Consider the following 18,927-nt stretch of genomic DNA (forward strand, 5'->3'; position numbering starts at 1 on the left):
ATATGCTTAAATGTTGACAAACATAAAGCAGTTGATTCATCTTGTTGAATCCTTAAGATCAGATCAGAAGCTCATACTTTTGGTCTAAAAAATGATATCACTCCAGACTTGAAACAAAATTTTGGGTGCCATAAACAAATAAGTTCAACATTCTAGACTGTGAAAACACAAGAAAGAGAATTTTTTAATACAATTGAAGAAGTTTTTGAGACCACCAGCATAAACAAGTTTAATGGTGGCTCAGTCCAAGTGCATTTTAAAATATGTGTTTCCATAGAAAATAGTGATGAAGTAAACTGTGGAAAATAAATATCATGACACACGCATCAGCAAGTCATGAGAGGAGATTGGACATCAGCATGAATGGGGTAATTATCTGTTCCAAAAAACATGACATGATGTTGCCAGAATTCTCATTAATCATCACAATTCAAAGCATATAGTTGTGCAAAACCAGGCACACCATGCAGGAAGCTATTAATGAGGTTGTGAAATATAACATCAACACTTCCCCTCTGATGCCTTTACCTTTCTTAAAGACAAACTGATTGTCATTCAGTTGATCTTCAACTTACTTTTGCCTTCTTTTGTACATTAATTTTGTCAGCAACATGGATACATGAGCAGTATTGTCAAGATGTTTATGTGACAATCCTTGATTTTACCTGCCCATGGTATCTTTGTGACTGTGTGGATGTTTATCATATTGGAAGACATGAACAGTACAATGGCTACAATGAACCAAAGTTTATTTTTCTTCCACATACAAGCTAACAACACTTGAGAACATAGGCACAAACACAGAAACAACCCAGGTACTGTCGCAAGCAATTGCTGACAGTAAGTATGGGCACAATATGAGGGTGAGGGCATGCTTCACTGAGCTTATAAAGAGGAGAGCTCTGGTAGATGATACGACAGATGTTATGCCATGTGCACAGTCCAGGTATCCCACCACAGGTGGCTTCTGATGGCCAGCCCGCATGAATGCAGTTGGTGGAAAGTTCAAAGTGTAGTGCACAGGTGGCCTGATGACTTGGTGCATTTCTAAGTATTATGTACAGGATTACAGCACCCTTTGCTCTGTGGGGAAAGGGTACTTCACTGCTGTGGGCATGGCTGTTGAAATGTGCATGGTCTCTATGGCGGATGCCATAGATGATGAAGGCAGTGGCAGAAGGAGATTCCAGGATTGAACTAATGATTAGGGCAGGAGTGGTTTGGTTGTGGACATGCGTGGCAGTCATTTCTTCTCTGCCATGTACTTAATTGTGAATTGCAGAATAACCATGTAGATGTAGTTTTATATGTAGATGTAGTACTGTCAGAGAGGAGTGGTGACCAGAGCGCTGGTAGCATCTCAGCATCTGATTCTTTGACTTGGTGAAACTATGCGAACAGTGAAGTGGGCAGCTGCTCAGTCAGGTGTGCTGGGTATACTGGTGTTGAAGGTTGTAAAGGTGCTGGGGAAGGTCCAGCAGCAGGCAAATGGAAGGGGAGGGGGGAAGAGTAGGGCACTGGAGGAGCGTCACGAGGCAGTGAGGGCAGGTCTACACTCGCAGCTGGGATGCCCCACAAGGCCAGGACAGGTGCTGAGGGCAGAGGCAGTGAACCTATGGCCCTTGCCACCATGCAAAGATACAACTGGCTGTGGCGGCACACCACCAGTCCATCACTGGTGCACACCATACACAGGCAGCAGCCACAGCAGCTGCAGGTTGTGGGCAGAATCCACTTCGGACAGCAGCAGAACCCCAAGCTCAGACTATGGAGCCAGAAGTGAACTGCGGTGAGGGCTGTGCCAACAGGTGTTGGTGTGGCAACATGAGCAGATGCAGGAGGGTACGTGGCTGATGACTATGGAGCATCTCAGTCAGACTCTGACCCCCACCAGTGCAAACCTGTAGGAACTCAAGGAGCTTGTCAAGATGTTGTTAACAGAGGAATCTGTGGCATGCTTCCTTATTTTAACCTTGAATGTGCAGATGAGATGTTCTGCCTCACCATTAGATTGGGGCTGAAAAGGAGGAGCAGTCATTTGACAAATGTTGATGAGTGCAAAAATCATGAGAGGGCTGAGACACAAACCGTGGACCATTGTCCGTCACAAGCTTATAAGGCAAAATTTGAAAAGAAAAAAAGTTGGAGAAGACCTTAATCATAGCCATGGGTGTCACCAAATGATAGTGGATAATGTATGGAAATTTAGAGAAAGCATTCACAACCACCTTGTAGTCTGAGTTTCTAGTCTGTCAGTTGCACTTCAATAAGCAGTTTATTATGATTCGTAAGTAATGAAGACACCCAGTTAATGTCCATGTCCACAGAAGCATGCTGGGAATGACATACAGACACTCTAAGTCATTTTTTCCTACAGTTGTTGCAAGTCGCCCACAGCTTAGGGTACATGGCCCTGTCATGTTGCACAAAACAATGTGGCCAAGATGGGAGTGCAGACCACTGCCATTACTGTGGTTGTTGTTTGACACGTCACTCTCCATTGTGGCACAGAGGCCACATTTGCATGGCTGCTATGTTTCCCTCCCTCTGAGAACTAACCAACTCCTGAAGACCAGCAACGGGAGCCACTATGGTGATGTCACATCAAGCATCAATCTGATCAACAGCAGCACAATATACCTTGATAGATTGAGCAATATTTAACACTTCAGCCAAAGATGGATTCTCACACTGCAGTACACATTGATGCACCTCCCTGTCTAGAGCCAACTGATAGATGGCACCACAGACCAGAGAAACACCAATAGGAATCATGGTGAGCATCGGTAACAAACTGACATTTGTGAATGAGACCATTGTGTTTGGCTGCTCAAGCATGGTGGGACTGGAGGGGCTGTTTATGACAATGATAGAACTCTAGAAGCACTTCTATGGCATATGTTCATTTACAGTTATGTCAAAAACTGGAAACTCCAGATAGGAATATGAAAAATGTAGGAAAAGATTGTTGCTTACCCTAAAGAAGATACGTCAAGTTGCAGACAGGCACAATTAAAAGACACTCACATAAAGCTTTCGACTACAGCCTTTGTCAGTAAAAGGGGGACATGTATGGTTGAGGAGAGAGAAGAATGCTGTCTGGTGGAGTATGCATGAACTAGCCTACCAACAGGTGCAGTGTCAGGAGGTTGTGGGGCAGAGAAATGGGGGGAAAGAACTGGAGCAAAAAGGAACGGAGTGGGGAAAGACAGGTGGGTGCATGGCAGAGAGATGCAAATAAACAGTGTGGGATATGAGGATGGGGAAGAGGTCATAGGACAGAGGTAGTGGAAACTGTGGGGTGGAGGGTGTGGGTTGAGGCCAGGATAACTACAGGAGTGGAAAATGTGTTGTAAGGATAACTCCCATCTGCACAGTTCTGAAAAGCTGGTGGTGGAGGGAAGGTAGTGAAGCAGGCACTGAAGTCAAGCGTGTTATATTCAGCTGTGTGTTGTGCCACAGGGTGGTCTATTTTGCTTTGGTCACAGTTTGGCAGTGGCTGTTCATCCTCTTGGACAGCTGGTTGGTGGTCAAACCAATTAAAAAGGACATGCAATGATTGCAGCAGAGCTTGTAAATGACATGGCTGCTTTCACAGGTGGTCCAGTCCCTGATGGGGTAGGATAAACCTGTGACAGGACTGGAATAGGAAGTGCTGGGTGGGTGGATTGAGCAGGTTTTGCACCTGGGTCTTCCACTGGGATATGATCCTTGTGGCAAGGGGTTGAAATAGGAAGTGGCATAGGGATGGACTAGGATGCTGTGGAGGTTGAGTGGGCAATGGAATGCCACTTTATGAGGGACGGGAAGTACCTTGGATAGGATGTCCCTTATTTCATGTGATGATGATAGGTAATCAGCGCCCTGGCAAAGGATGTGGTTCACTTTTTCCAGTCCAGAGTGGCACTGCATGATAAAGGGGACACACCTACGTGGCTGGTTCTTGGGGCTGGGGGGAGGATTGGGTGTGTGAGGGGAAATGGTACTGGAGATCTGTTTTTGGACTAGGTCTAGGGAGAGTGCATCTGTGAAGGCTTTGGTGAGACCCTCAGCATACTGAGCAAGGAAGTTTTTGTCAGTGCAGATACACTGTCCCCGGGTGGCCAGGGTATATGGGAGGGATTTTTTGGTGTGAAAGGGATGACATCTATCAAAATTCAGGTACTGTTGGTGGTTGTTGGGTTGAATGTGGACAGAGGTGTGGATGAAGCCATCAGAGAGGAAGAGGTCAACATCTAGGAAGAGGGCACGCTGGGTTGAGGAGGACCACAGGAAGTGGCTGGGAAAGAAGGTGTTGAGGTTGTGAAGGAACAAAGATAGGGTGTCTTCGCCCTGAGTCCAGATCATGAAGATATAATCAGTGAACCTGAACCAGGCTAGGAAGGTCTCCTCTAGATTGCCCATAAAATGGTTGGCATAGGAGGGTGCCATGTGGGTGCCCGAGGCTGTGAAGGACATTGGGAAAGGTAGTGTTCAATAGCAGTAAGACCATGGGCATAAGGGATGTTGGTGTATAGGGAGGTGGCATTAACAGTGACAAGTAGGGATCCTGGAAGTGAATGGGTGGGGATGGTGGAGAGACAATGAAGGAAATGATTGGTGTCTTTGACATGGGAGGCTAGATTACAGGCGATTGGTTGGAGATTTTGGTCAATGAGGGCTAAAATTCTTTCAGTGGGGGCGCAATAACCAGCCACAATGGGATGACCTGGATTGTTGGGTTTGTGGAATTTGGGGATCATGTAGAATGTTGGTATGTGGGGTGTCCATACCTGCCAATTTTTCCTGTTTTCCCAGAAGATTCCCGGATTTTGGGGTAGTCTTCCAGTTTTTTGGATGAACATCATTTTTTCACAGATTTTCAACTCCTGGGCTTGTTCCCACCCCATGCGTTCATATCGCATCTCAGTTCTGAGTTTTGATAATAGCTGCTATTCTGAGATGCGAGTGTTTGAAATTCGACTAAAAGTTGACAGATAAAGTATCGCTAATCCCTTCTCACAGAATATTGCTGCACTTTTGTCATTAACTCTGTGTGTTTGAAGCACCACCGGCGAAAGTCAATCGAACATTCTATCGATAATCACACCTTACAGATTATCGCTGCATACTCTTTGTGCTTTGACTGCATGTTAGCAGAAAAGCTTTGCTTATGCTTGTTTTTTATGTGGTTTTTGCTGTATGTTCTGATATTCATGCAATTGTGCAATTCATGCAGTCAAGTGCAGTAAAGCTAATTTTTGTGTAGTGTGTGAACTGTTCCCAATGTTAAGTGACAACAAATGAACCCTCATCAGCAAGTAACTTGTGTAAGTATCTAACTTCGGAGTTCAAAAATAGTGATCTTAAAATGTAATGTGTTAACATTATTTGTAATCTCTTTCTGTGTAGTCTTTTCTCGCTATGAAACTTCCTGGAAGATTAAAACTGTGTGGCAGGCCAAGACTCGAACTTGTGACCTTTGTCTTTCGCGGGCAAGTGCTCTACCATCTGAGGCACCCAAGCACGACTCACGCCCCATCCTCACATCTTTACTTCTGCCAGTACCTCATCTCCTACTTTCCAAACTTTACATAAGCTCTCCTGCGAACCAGGAGAGCTTCTGTAAAGCTGATGTAGCATGCATGTAGGACGATCATGCGGGTCAGGTTTTAATTCAGTAGAAAGTTCATATGATCTCATGCTGTTACTTTAGGGAAAATTTTGAAGTTTACTGTATAAATTACAACATAACCATGTGTTATATTCATATTTAATTACAAAACACATCAAAAATATCTCAATCATAGCAGACAGGTATCAAAAATTGTAAAATTTGTCAAAAATATTACAATCACATCAAAAATGTTTCAATAATTAAAAATTACATCACAAAATCAAACTTTATTTTTTGTGAAATGGCTTGAAACAGTTTTTTCCTCGGATAGACATAAGTACTGATTGCATTTGACACATTTAGTTTCTGTCCTGCTGTTGCAGTACTCAAACTGACAAGTCCTTGAGGAATAAATGTCATCCACTGTTGGCCAATGGTCATAGCCATCATACCTCTTGTCCAGCCCTGGTTTTGGATGGGGTTTGTAAATTTTTGCATTTTTAGGTGGAACTACTTCACTCTCTAATTGTACCTCACATTCTTCTGTCCTTTTCCTATCTCGACATGACAATAGAACCTCGGCCAAAGACATCCTGAATTTCAGCAAATCCATTACATTCTTTTTGGAAGTTGCTGTTCCCTGCAGTGCTGTCTATACATAAACTAACAATTTACTACAGTCAGGTCTATAAAATGAAGTAAGCACTTAAGGGTCCATTTTTTGTTCCGAACCACGTCCGATAGCATTCAATTTGTTGGTCGTTAATATCTACTCCACCCATATTAATATTGTACTTCTTAATGACAGAAGGACAATCTATTTCTAAATATTTGTATTCCTTCTTACTCCACCTTTGGACTTTGCACTTTGGCTCTATGCCAGCAGAAGTGGATGCCACAACAACCTTTTGATTATCCTGCCACTCAGTTATAATGACTGCCTCATCTGATCTAACGTACTGTGACCTCTATTCGTTTTTCCTTTCAGTTTAATATTTTTCATTCTGTTTGTCGTTATTGTCCCTGTGCCTTCGATTCCCCTCTCTCCGAGTATCTCTATTGAAATAAATTAAACTTCCTTCGGGTAGAGTTTGGGAAAGTCACAAAATCACTGATGGTCCTAAGCCTAATGGCTCAAATGGCTCTGAGCACTATGGGACTTAACTGCTGAGGTCATCTGTCCCCTAGAACTGAGAACTACTTAAACCTAACTAACCTAAGGACGTCATACACATCCATGCCCGAGGCAGGATTCGAACCTGCGACCGTAGCGGCCGTGCGGTTCCAAACTGTAGCGCCTAAGCCTAATGATTTGTCACTAAAATTCGTGCTGGCACCCTGATATATCTCAAAATCTAAAACTATATCTGAAGCTGAAGCCAAAACAAATTTCTTTAGCCCTAAAGGCCTAGGTTTGCCTTTGATATATTGTTTTAATTTACAACGCCCTGTGAAGGATATCATTTGTTCATTGATACTGTAATAATTGAATGTATGGGGTTAAGTATGGCATCTCTCTCTTACAGCATCAATGAGTGGTTGAATCTTCCACAGTCTATTCGTTTGGACATTTGAGGTGGTGCTACAGCATCTAAATGTATGTTGTATCACAGGGCAAGAAAATGGTCTCAAGACATACTGTCACAAACTGCACCCAGAGAAACGCATTTCTGCCAATACATAGGTAACCTAGGATACCTTATGCACCCCATAATTAAGTTAATTCCAAAAAAACAGCTTAATTTCTCCAGCTGTTGTATCTAATGACTTGCCACACTTAGCCACACTATACATGTTTGTGAACTTGGCAGCAGTTTCGAACAAACATTCACTGAAATGTTCAGAAAAATACTTAGCAGTGCTCTGAACAGGAGAAGGATTCTGAACAAAGAAGAAAAAATCTAAGGTGCATGGTAAGTAATAAATATAATGCCTAATTAATGTGACACATATTTTCTACTTATCTGCGCAGGAGTATGACCTATTTGTGGTGGATGTCACTTTTCTGTGAAATCCATTTCATGATAAAGCGAAGGTCTGGATTCTCTTTTACAACAATCTGAAGTGTTCTGTATTTCACACGTTTCATCAGAGATAGAATGATCTTCACTTTCGTGATCAATTTGTTTGACATTTGTAGAAGGAACATAGTCTTCATCTTCATCTGAAGAGGCGCCACTTAGTTCGGAATCCTCTAACAGAGACAGAATCTGATCGTCTGTTAAACCTGCATTTATAAACAAATGATATGTATCAAGTCGTTTTTATTGTTGCATGGAAATCAGAAGTAAATCCAACCAAATAGCAATGTAACAACCTGCCCAGTAAAAATTGCTGCTACACAAGATAAAACCTAACTGCCACAATCGGGTTGGTACAATTTTGGCGGCAATTTATTATTAAGAAGTATGAGATTACTGACGTTTTTCATTGCCAGTATGTTGTATATACAATATCAAACAAACACAAGTGGTTATAAGTTAAAAGACTTTAAGTAACCCAAAGTAATCAGCTACTAACCTGAAGTACACATGACGCTTGTGTTTACACTCACTTTCAATGTTGCTGCTGGTGCAGAATCGGAACAAAAACAAGTGAAACGTGTAGCACGCAAGATGCACAATCATTTCAGGCCTGTTGGAAGCAAAGCAGAAGCAACAGGTCGGTATACAATATTAAAAACCGAACCAGCACGATTGTGTGGGCTCGGGTGAAAAGGGCTATTGCTCTGGCAGCTGCACCTCTTCAAGAACAACATGTTCCTCTGGCCGCTCAACAGATATCCCTACATTGTTGTTTTTACCTATGGTTTGGCTATGTGTATTGCTGAGGCACGCAAGCCTCCCTACCAACGGCAATGTCCATGGTTCACGGGAGGGGGGATTTTGTATATGTCATTAATGAAAGAACCTTTTACATATTGTTAATGAAAGAACTGTGACAAGTTTCATTTCGTAGCACAATATAAACTAAATCTCGCGAAAAGTACAGTATATGCTGCATACATTGAAAATAGACAGTGCTATGTCTAAACCTCACTGTGACTCTGTGACTGTATACATAAACTGAAAAATCTGATACTGCTATAAGGAGGGAACATAACAATGAAAAATCATTTTACAATTTCAGGAACTTTGATAAACCTATAAAGGTAATTTCAAGAATCTGATATACCTGTAATTAAAAAAAAAAGAATATTGATAATAATTGCTTGGAAAGACGTGTACTTTGATAACATCCATTGATCAATTGGAGAACTGGGTGAAAATTAATCCTCATCATTTGACATATATAGCTAAGTTTAAGCATATGTGTCATTTTTCAGATTTATTTCAGGTTTGCAAATACTGATAATTGTATGTATGAGATAACCACACACATGTTAAAAATGTTTCTTATAATTAATTAAATATAACTGCTAATATATTTTCTGTGTGATTTTGTTTTACAGCACATTCAACTTTACTGTCCCATACTTATCAGCCCTGGCAATCATGATGTGCTTAGCTGGGGCCATCGTTCTGTACCTTGTGCCAGTTCGATACCTTATAATGGCATGGGGAATCAACAAATTTTCTCGAAAGCTGGTTCGCCCTCATACCGTCCCTAATAATGAAGTACTGGACCTGCTGTCTAGAGTACCTGATGATGAGGATCTGGTAAGCATATTACATTAAATTTCAGAAAACAAGCTGTTATACGTGGCAGTCAAGTTATGCCACACTGATAAAAGCCAAACAAATAACATAATGAAAACAATTACTCTGAGCTCCTGAAAAGCAATTTTCCTCCAGGGCAAGAGAAGTTATGTGACATGATAGAGGAGAATTATTAGATGCTACTGGTTAATCAGATATTGATAGTAATATGTGTCCAGGGGTGAAATGACAAAAGAGAATGATGTATCTCAGAAGCTATTGTGTCGAACTTCATGAGGAAGACATGGCATAAAGCAGAAATACTCAGTTTTGTAAGGGTGTGGGATGGACACACGGTGTGCATGTGCAGTTGTACCAGTTGTACACAAATAACACAGACTGTTGAGTCACAACCAGTCAGGCTTAAAGGATTTTTCTGTGTAAGAGAAGGCTTCTTGTGGATGGTCAATATGCAATTAGTCACTCATTTGCAACAGCAATTTTGGGTAGAGCATTGTATGACATGACTAAGTGCCCCCCCCCCCCCCCCCCCACACCCACACACACACACAAAGCTTTCCCCAGGCTCACAATTTCCCTAGGCTCACAACTGTCTCCTGCACCTGGACCAGCAATTTTGGCAGAAACTACAGATCACCCAGATGGTTACGGATAGCCATCACTGATGTACAGGCATGATTTTTCAGAAGTCCAAGGAAACTGATTGTGCTTCAGGACAATAACATAACATACTTACATCCAGATTGCATGATGTTGAAACGTTCCCAGCTTGGAGGAAGGGAACCAATACTTACCTTGGTATCTGTTGACAAAATAAACTTTGGTGTAACTTTTGATTTTTATAGCTCCTCCGTTAAAGATACTGCCTCAGGTTCACTTCCTTGCAACATTAGGTAATTTGTGACATGCTAACTATGAAATGATTTGCATGAAATGAAGAATTTAACTTAAAATTTTTTAATACAAAGTTTTAGGGTAGTAGGAGTAATCCATCGAACTACAGATCTATATCATTGACGTCGGTTTGCAGCAGGGTTTTGGAGCATATACTGTATTCAAACATTATGAATCACCTCGAAGGGAACGATCTATTGATACGTAATCAGCATGGTTTCAGAAAAAATCGTCCTTGTGCAACGCAGCTAGCTCTTTATTCGCACGAAGTAATGGCTGCTATCGACGGGGGATCTCAAGTTGATTCCGTATTTCTAGATTTCCGGAAAGCTTTTGACACCATTCCTTACAAGTGACTTCTAATCAAGCTGCGGGCCTATGGCATATCGTCTCAGTTGTGCGACTGGATTCGTGATTTCCTGTCAGGAAGGTCGCAGTTCGTATTAATAGATGGCAAATCATCGAGTAAAACTGAAGTGATATCAGGTGTTCCCCAGGGAAGCATCCTGGGACCTCTGCTGTTCCTGATCTATATAAATGACCTGGGTGACAATATGAGCAGTTCTCTTAGGTTGTTCGCAGATGATGCTGTAATTTACCATCTAGTAACGTCACCCAAAGACCAGTATCAGTTGCAAAGCGATTTAGAAAAGATTGCTGTATGGTGTGGCAGGTGGCAGTTGACGCTAAATAACGAAAAGTGTGAGGTGATCCACATGAGTTCCAAAAGAAATCCATTGCAATTCGATTACTCGATAAATAGTACAATTCTCAAGGCTGTCAATTCAAATAAGTGCCTGGGTGTTAAAATTACAAATAACTTCAGTTGGAAAGAACACATAGAAAATATTGTGGGGAAGGCGAGCCAAAGGTTGTGTTTCATTGGCAGGACACTTAGAAGATGCAACAAGTCCACTAAAGAGACAGCTTACACTACACCCGTTCGTCCTCTGTTAGAATATTGCTGCGCAGTGTGGGATCCTTACCAGATGGGATTGACGGAGGACATCAAAAGGGTGCAAAAAAGGGCAGCTCGTTTTGTATTATCACATAATAGGGGAGAGAGTGTGGCAGATATGATATGCGAGTTGGGATGGAAGTCATTTAAGCAAAGACATTTTTCGTCGCGGAGAGATCTATTTACGAAATTTCAGTCACCAACTTTCTCTTCCGAATGCAAAAGTATTTTGTTGAGCCCAACCTACATAGGTAGGAATGATCATCAAAATAAAATAAGAGAAATCAGAGCTTGAACAGAAAGGTTTAGGTGTTCATTTTTCCCGCGCGCTGTTCGGGAGTGGAATGGTAGAGAGATAGTATGATTGTCGTTCGATGAACCCTCTGCCAAGCACTTAAATGTGAATTGCAGAGTAATCATCTAGATCTAGATGTAGACGTAGACATAGCACGGTCCTGACATCACAAAATCTATTATAACACTGAGACATGTATGACTACTGCTATGCTCCTTTTATAATTTTACCATAATGAACAGTGAATATATATATATATATATATATATATATATATATATATATATATATATATATATATATATACAGAGGGAAACATTATATATATATATATAAACAGAGGGAAACATTCCACGTGGAAAAATACATCTAAAAAGAAAGATGATGAGACTTACCAAACAAAAGCGCTGGCAGGTCGATAGACACACAAACAAACACAAATATACACACAAAATTCAAGCTTTCGCAACAAACTGTTGCCTCATCAGGAAAGAGGGGAAGGAGAGGGAAAGACGAAAGGATGTGGGTTTTAAGGGAGAGGATAAGGAGTCATTCCAATCCCGGGAGCGGAAAGACTTACCTTAGGGGGAAAAAAGGACAGGTATACACTCGCACACACACCCATATCCATCCACACATACAGACACAAGCAGACATATTTAAAGACAAAGAGTTTGGGCAGAGATGTCAGTCGAGGTGGAAGAGTAGAGGCAAAGAAGTTGTTGAAAGACAGGTGAGGTATGAGTGGCGGCAACTTGAAATTAGCGGAGATTGAGGCCTGGCGGATAACGAGAAGAGAGGATATACTGAAGGGCAAGTTCCCATCTCCGGAGTTCGGATAGGTTGTTGTTGGTGGGAAGTATCCAGATAACCCGGACGGTGTAACACTGTGCCAAGATGTGCTGGCTGTGCACCAAGGCATGTTTAGCCACAGGGTGATCCTCATTACCAACAAACACTGTCTGCCTGTGTCCATTCATGCGAATGGACAGTTTGTTGCTGGTCATTCCCACATAGAATGCATCACAGTGTAGGCAGGTCAGTTGGTAAATCACGTGGGTGCTTTGACACGTGGCTCTGCCTTTGATCGTGTACACCTTCCGGGTTACAGGACTGGAGTAGGTGGTGGTGGGAGGGTGCATGGGACAGGTTTTGCACCGGGGGCGGTTACAAGGATAGGAGCCAGAGGGTAGGGAAGGTGGTTTGGGGATTTCATAGGGATGAACTAACAGGTTACGAAGGTTAGGTGGACGGCGGAAAGACACTCTTGGCGGAGTGGGGAGGATTTCATGAAGGATGGATCTCATTTCAGGGCAGGATTTGAGGAAGTCGTATCCCTGCTGGAGAGCCACATTCAGAGTCTGGTCCAGTCCCGGAAAGTATCCTGTCACAAGTGGGGCACTTTTGTGGTTCTTCTGTGGGGGATTCTGGGTTTGAGGGGATGAGGAAGTGGCTCTGGTTATTTGCTTCTGTACCAGGCCGGGAGGGTAGTTGCGGGATGCGAAAGCTGTCGTCAGGTTGTTGGTGTAATGTTTCAGGGATTCCAGACTGGAGCAGATTCATTTGCCACGAAGACCTAGGCTGTAGGGAAGGGACCGTTTGATGTGGAATGGGTGGCAGCTGTCATAATGGAGGTACTGTTGCTTGTTGGTGGGTTTGATGTGGACGGACGTGTGAAGTTGGCCATTGGACGTTGACCTCCACCTGTCCAATGGCCAACTTCACACGTCCGTCCACATCAAACCCACCAACAAGCAACAGTACCTCCATTATGACAGCTGCCACCCATTCCACATCAAACGGTCCCTTCCCTACAGCCTAGGTCTTCGTGGCAAACGAATCTGCTCCAGAATGAGATTTTCACTCTGCAGCGGAGTGTGCGCTGATATGAAACTTCCTGGCAGATTAAAACTGTGTGCCCGACCGAGACTCGAACTCGGGACCTTTGCCTTTCGCGGGCAAGTGCTCTACCAACTGAGCTACCGATGCACGACTCACGGCCGGTACTCACAGCTTTACTTCTGCCAGTACCTCGTCTCCTACCTTCCAAACTTCACAGAAGCTCTCCTGCGAACCTTGCAGAACTAGCACTCCTGAAAGAAAGGATATTGCGGAGACATGGCTTAGCCACAGCCTGGGGGACGTTTCCAGAATGAGATTTTCACTCTGCAGCGGAGTGTGCGCTGATATGAAACTTCCTGGCAGATTAAAACTGTGTGCCCGACTGAGACTCGAACTCGGGACCTTTGCCTTTCGCGGGCAAGTGCTCTACCAACTGAGCTACCGATGCACGACTCACGGCCGGTACTCACAGCTTTACTTCTGCCAGTACCTCGTCTCCTACCTTCCAAACTTTACAGAAGCTCTCCTGCGAACCTTGCAGAACTAACACTCCTGAAAGAAAGGATATTGCGGAGACATGGCTTAGCCACAGCCTGGGGGACGTTTCCAGAATGAGATTTTCACTCTGCAGCGGAGTGTGCGCTGATATGAAACTTCCTGGCAGATTAAAACTGTGTGCCCGACCGAGACTCGAACTCGGGACCTTTGCCTTTCGCGGGCAAGTGCTCTACCAACTGAGCTACCGATGCACGACTCACGGCCGGTACTCACAGCTTTACTTCTGCCAGTACCTCGTCTCCTACCTTCCAAACTTTACAGAAGCTCTCCTGCAAGGTTCGCAGGAGAGCTTCTGTAAAGTTTGGAAGGTAGGAGACGAGGTACTGGCAGAAGTAAAGCTGTGAGTACCGGCCGTGAGTCGTGCATCGGTAGCTCAGTTGGTAGAGCACTTGCCCGCGAAAGGCAAAGGTCCCGAGTTCGAGTCTCGGTCGGGCACACAGTTTTAATCTGCCAGGAAGTTTCATATCAGCGCACACTCCGCTGCAGAGTGAAAATCTCATTCTGGAAACGTCCCCCAGGCTGTGGCTAAGCCATGTCTCCGCAATATCCTTTCTTTCAGGAGTGTTAGTTCTGCAAGGTTCGCAGGAGAGCTTCTGTAAAGTTTGGAAGGTAGGAGACGAGGTACTGGCAGAAGTAAAGCTGTGAGTACCGGCCGTGAGTCGTGCATCGGTAGCTCAGTTGGTAGAGCACTTGCCCGCGAAAGGCAAAGGTCCCGAGTTCGAGTCTCGGTCGGGCACACAGTTTTAATCTGCCAGGAAGTTTCGAATCTGCTCCAGTCTGGAATCCCTGAAACATTACACCAACAACCTGACGACAGCTTTCGCATCCCGCAACTACCCTCCCGGCCTGGTACAGAAGCAAATAACCAGAGCCACTTCCTCATCCCCTCAAACCCAGAATCCCCCACAGAAGAACCACAAAAGTGCCCCACTTGTGACAGGATACTTTCCGGGACTGGACCAGACTCTGAATGTGGCTCTCCAGCAGGGATACGACTTCCTCAAATCCTGCCCTGAAATGAGATCCATCCTTCATGAAATCCTCCCCACTCCGCCAAGAGTGTCTTTCCGCCGTCCACCTAACCTTCGTAACCTGTTAGTTCATCCCTATGAAATCCCCAAACCACCTTCCCTACCCTCTGGCTCCTATCCTTGTAACCGCCCCCGGTGCAAAACCTGTCCCATGCACCCTCCCACCACCACCTACTCCAGTCCTGTAACCCGGAAGGTGTACACGATCAAAGGCAGAGCCACGTGTCAAAGCACCCACGTGATTTACCAACTGACCTGCCTACACTGTGATGCATTCTATGTGGGAATGACCAGCAACAAACTGTCCATTCGCATGAATGGACACAGGCAGACAGTGTTTGTTGGTAATGAGGATCACCCTGTGGCTAAACATGCCTTGGTGCACAGCCAGCACATCTTGGCACAGTGTTACACCGTCCGGGTTATCTGGATACTTCCCACCAACACCAACCTATCCGAACTCCGGAGATGGGAACTTGCCCTTCAGTATATCCTCTCTTCTCGTTATCCGCCAGGCCTCAATCTCCGCTAATTTCAAGTTGCCGCCACTCATACCTCACCTGTCTTTCAACAACTTCTTTGCCTCTACTCTTCCACCTCGACTGACATCTCTGCCCAAACTCTTTGTCTTTAAATATGTCTGCTTGTGTCTGTATGTGTGGATGGATATGGGCGTGTTTGCGAGTGTATACCTGTCCTTTTTTCCCCCTAAGGTAAGTCTTTCCGCTCCCGGGATTGGAATGACTCCTTATCCTCTCCCTTAAAACCCACATCCTTTCGTCTTTCCCTCTCCTTCCCCTCTTTCCTGATGAGGCAACAGTTTGTTGCGAAAGCTTGAATTTTGTGTGTATATTTGTGTTTGTTTGTGTGTCTATCGACCTGCCAGCGCTTTTGTTTGGTAAGTCTCATCATCTTTATATATATATATATATATATATTGTTATCTGAGTGCATTTGATAAATTACAGTTAAGGAAGTTGCAATTTTAGATACCTGATTAGTTATTCCAGATTTTTTTTCGTATGATATTTTGTGTGTGATAATAATTTAACAGAAATACATTCCATAATTCATATATAAATATGTAGTTTTATTAGTATAAATGACTCTTCTTACAAAATCTCAGTTACTTCAATGTTATATAAAAGTATTTGTTCCTAGCACATGCTTGCTGTAATTTTGACTTATGTTGTTTAGTACATTTTGAAAATCAACACAAATATAAAAAGGTATAGGAGTAACTGTGTTTGCTTACTTCACATGGCAGCTGTGAAGATCTTTTCAGTAATGTATTCATCCTAATTCATTGAAAATACATAACAGGTTTACTAATTAAGTCACAGTCTATCTGTTTTATATGAATAACATTGTTACAAAGTGTAGGAAACCGAATATTCAGGGATTTACACAGGTATCATGATCTCCAAAATAACTGCCATCAGTCTGTTCATTATGTACTGTCCCCTTCTGCCACATTACAGTATGACATAAATGCTTGTATCTGTGGTGTTACAAACTGCAACTTCACTGCTCTTCAGCTTAATGATCATCCTTGTCAGAAACTGTTTACTGATCTAATGACGAAACATGCCAAGGATGATATCTGCCTGCTGATGATAGCCATTTTGAATGAGGCCACATTTCATGTCTGCAGAAAATTGAACCTGAAATCTATATACAACATTATGAGAAGTATTTTTGCATGTTCTCATGATATTGTTACATTCCATCCTGTATTTTCCATTGTTTTAAATCTATATACTATAGATGAGGACAAGTGTGATAGCCTGAAGGTCAATGTGTGGTGTTGCTTGCTGAAAACTGGTATCATTGGATCATTCTTCTTTCATGAACTCAAACAGTGACTGGGACTGTATACCTGAATATGCTGAAGAATTACACCATGTGACAATTCCCTCTGGGCATTTTTCAACAGGGTGGCACCCATCTGCACTACGTTAACATCACGTGCTCTTTTTTTTGTTGATGAGACATTACTGGACTCATGTTTGAGAGATGTAGATCAATGCTATGGCTAAGACATTCACTGGACCTGACCCCATTGGGCATCCTTCTGTGGGGTTTCTGAAGAACAAGTGTATGGCATTCACATGGCTGATGCTGCAGATCTTCATGGCCAGATTACAGTGGCACTCACAAAGCCTACAAGTGGATAGCAGGAGATTAGTTATTCCATAGACATAGTTTGTGCTACCAGTTGTGCTCATGTTGAAGTCTAGTAAAACTCTGGAAGCTATTCTTGTCAGCTGTGTAAACCTCATTGAAATAGAAGCGATAGTTTCCAAGATTGGTGTCATTCTTTCTTATTGATTCTTTGCCAAAATCCTCTATTTGAGAAAGAGTAAAACGTTAACTTGTGGTAGAAACAGAAAAACTTGAACTAGCATGACATATGCACAAATTAGACACCAAACATGTAGGACACCAAAAGAAGTAGGGTGTTCAGATGCAGAGGTGGAGGAAAGGACTCTCCAAACTGGTTCTGAAAAGGCACAAGATGTAACCGGAAAACAGTGTTCATCTATCTAAGATTTATTTTTGTACATTAATCTGTGACAAACTGCGAAATTTTCCTTTCAACAGTTACTGCCACTTTTGTGTCAAATTGTTTCTGTTCTATAACATTAGACTTCAAGGGAGGCAAATATATCTTAGATTCTCTCACTAAAAATACCAGCAACTGTCTAAATTCTGTTGCAAAACAAAACTACCTATTATGTCCAGTGCAGCTGTATCTTTTAGGCCATTATGGTTCAGTTCAAGATAAAAACAAGTATATCCATTGTCTTAAACTTTCACTAATAAGTGTAGTGTCACCTGACACAGTATACATTAGTGGCAAACATGTACTTTCTTTTTACATTTTGTTGGCATTACTCTAGCAAATAATCCATTTGAAAATGCCTAGCAGGTTCAGTTCGTCAGTGCTGCTCCACTCTAGCATTTCATAATTCCATTAGAAATGGACTGCGAGTCCAGCTGAAAGGATGAACCAAAGAAATGCTTCTATCAGCCTCAAAATATTTCTGGATTAAGTGTTATCCTATGCATTTTAATAGTGAGTCACTTGATAATTTATGTTATGATGGCCCAGGTGACAGAGCATTACATATGAAAGGTCAAGATCCAGAACTGAACCTTGTTCAGAGTGCATTTACAATGGCACCATAGTGGCAGCAGTTTCTGTTTATACACAGGATTTGGTTGATTTTCATTCTTAATTGTCTCTGAGAAGAAGTGATTATACCTTTTTATTTTAGTTTGTTGACTAGTATATACTAACTTATTCCAAATTTTTGGCCCTCAGAGCCTTGGCATTTGTTTGTTGGCTGCAGGCTTGGCAACCATGGGGTTTCTGAACATGGACTGGTGAGTGCCACCAGTCCTCTGTCAAGGTAACCTCTGGGCATGCTTCAGCAACTTTGGGGGGAAAAACCTCAATCTTAAGTAATACTGTGTGCCAATGAAATGCTTGGTTGTTGAGGTAGAACAGTCATTAGTGGGCGACCTCTCTGGACCTACAATACCTCAGTTGTGTAAGACTTACTGAGACAAGCAGGACTCTGTCTGAGTGGACCTCTCCTTTGATAGCTGCTTGTGGGACCAAGATGGAACCCTCAAACTCAAACTTATCTACTTCCAACATGATGGATGTACTGCCTGGGAGTACTCACACCCACTCACCTGAACAAATGAGTGAGGCTAGTCCTCTTGATAATGGAACTGTGTTTTGTGATGGGGCTGAAGGAGTCATATATCAGAATGTGTTTGTAGTGATCAAGAGGAAGGAGGGGATGTTTGGAAAAGTGTCTTCATAAAGGCTTAAAAGGGATTGCTGGTACCTTAAAGTCTGTTAAGCAGTTATGAAATATGTCCTTCTTGGTAGAGACTAACAGGGCAAAGCAAGTGGAACTTCTTAGGAAGTCAGAAAAAGTGTGAGACTGTGACATAATTGTTAAGTTGCATAACTCCCTCAGCTTGGGCAAGATGTGATCACATGCCATGATATTATTCCCATAGCCATCTCAGAACTCAAATGAGATTGGGCATCACAGGGATAGTGGAAGTGGAGC

General features: G+C 42.8%; 1 protein-coding gene across 3 annotated transcripts in view; it reads left to right on the forward strand.

Annotated features, from left to right (window-relative positions):
• The window catches only part of LOC126262421 (multiple C2 and transmembrane domain-containing protein), a 1,124,939-nt gene that overhangs the window by 1,086,268 nt on the left and 19,744 nt on the right, over window positions 1-18,927 (forward strand). For all 3 annotated transcript variants that reach the window (XM_049959054.1, XM_049959056.1, XM_049959055.1), the window contains one exon: window positions 9,048-9,255. In XM_049959054.1, coding sequence (XP_049815011.1) covers window positions 9,048-9,255 — 208 coding nt within the window. The remainder of the gene's footprint in view (window positions 1-9,047; window positions 9,256-18,927) is intronic.

The sequence above is a fragment of the Schistocerca nitens genome, chromosome 6, assembly GCF_023898315.1.
Source record: "Schistocerca nitens isolate TAMUIC-IGC-003100 chromosome 6, iqSchNite1.1, whole genome shotgun sequence".
NCBI lineage: Eukaryota > Metazoa > Arthropoda > Insecta > Orthoptera > Acrididae > Schistocerca > Schistocerca nitens.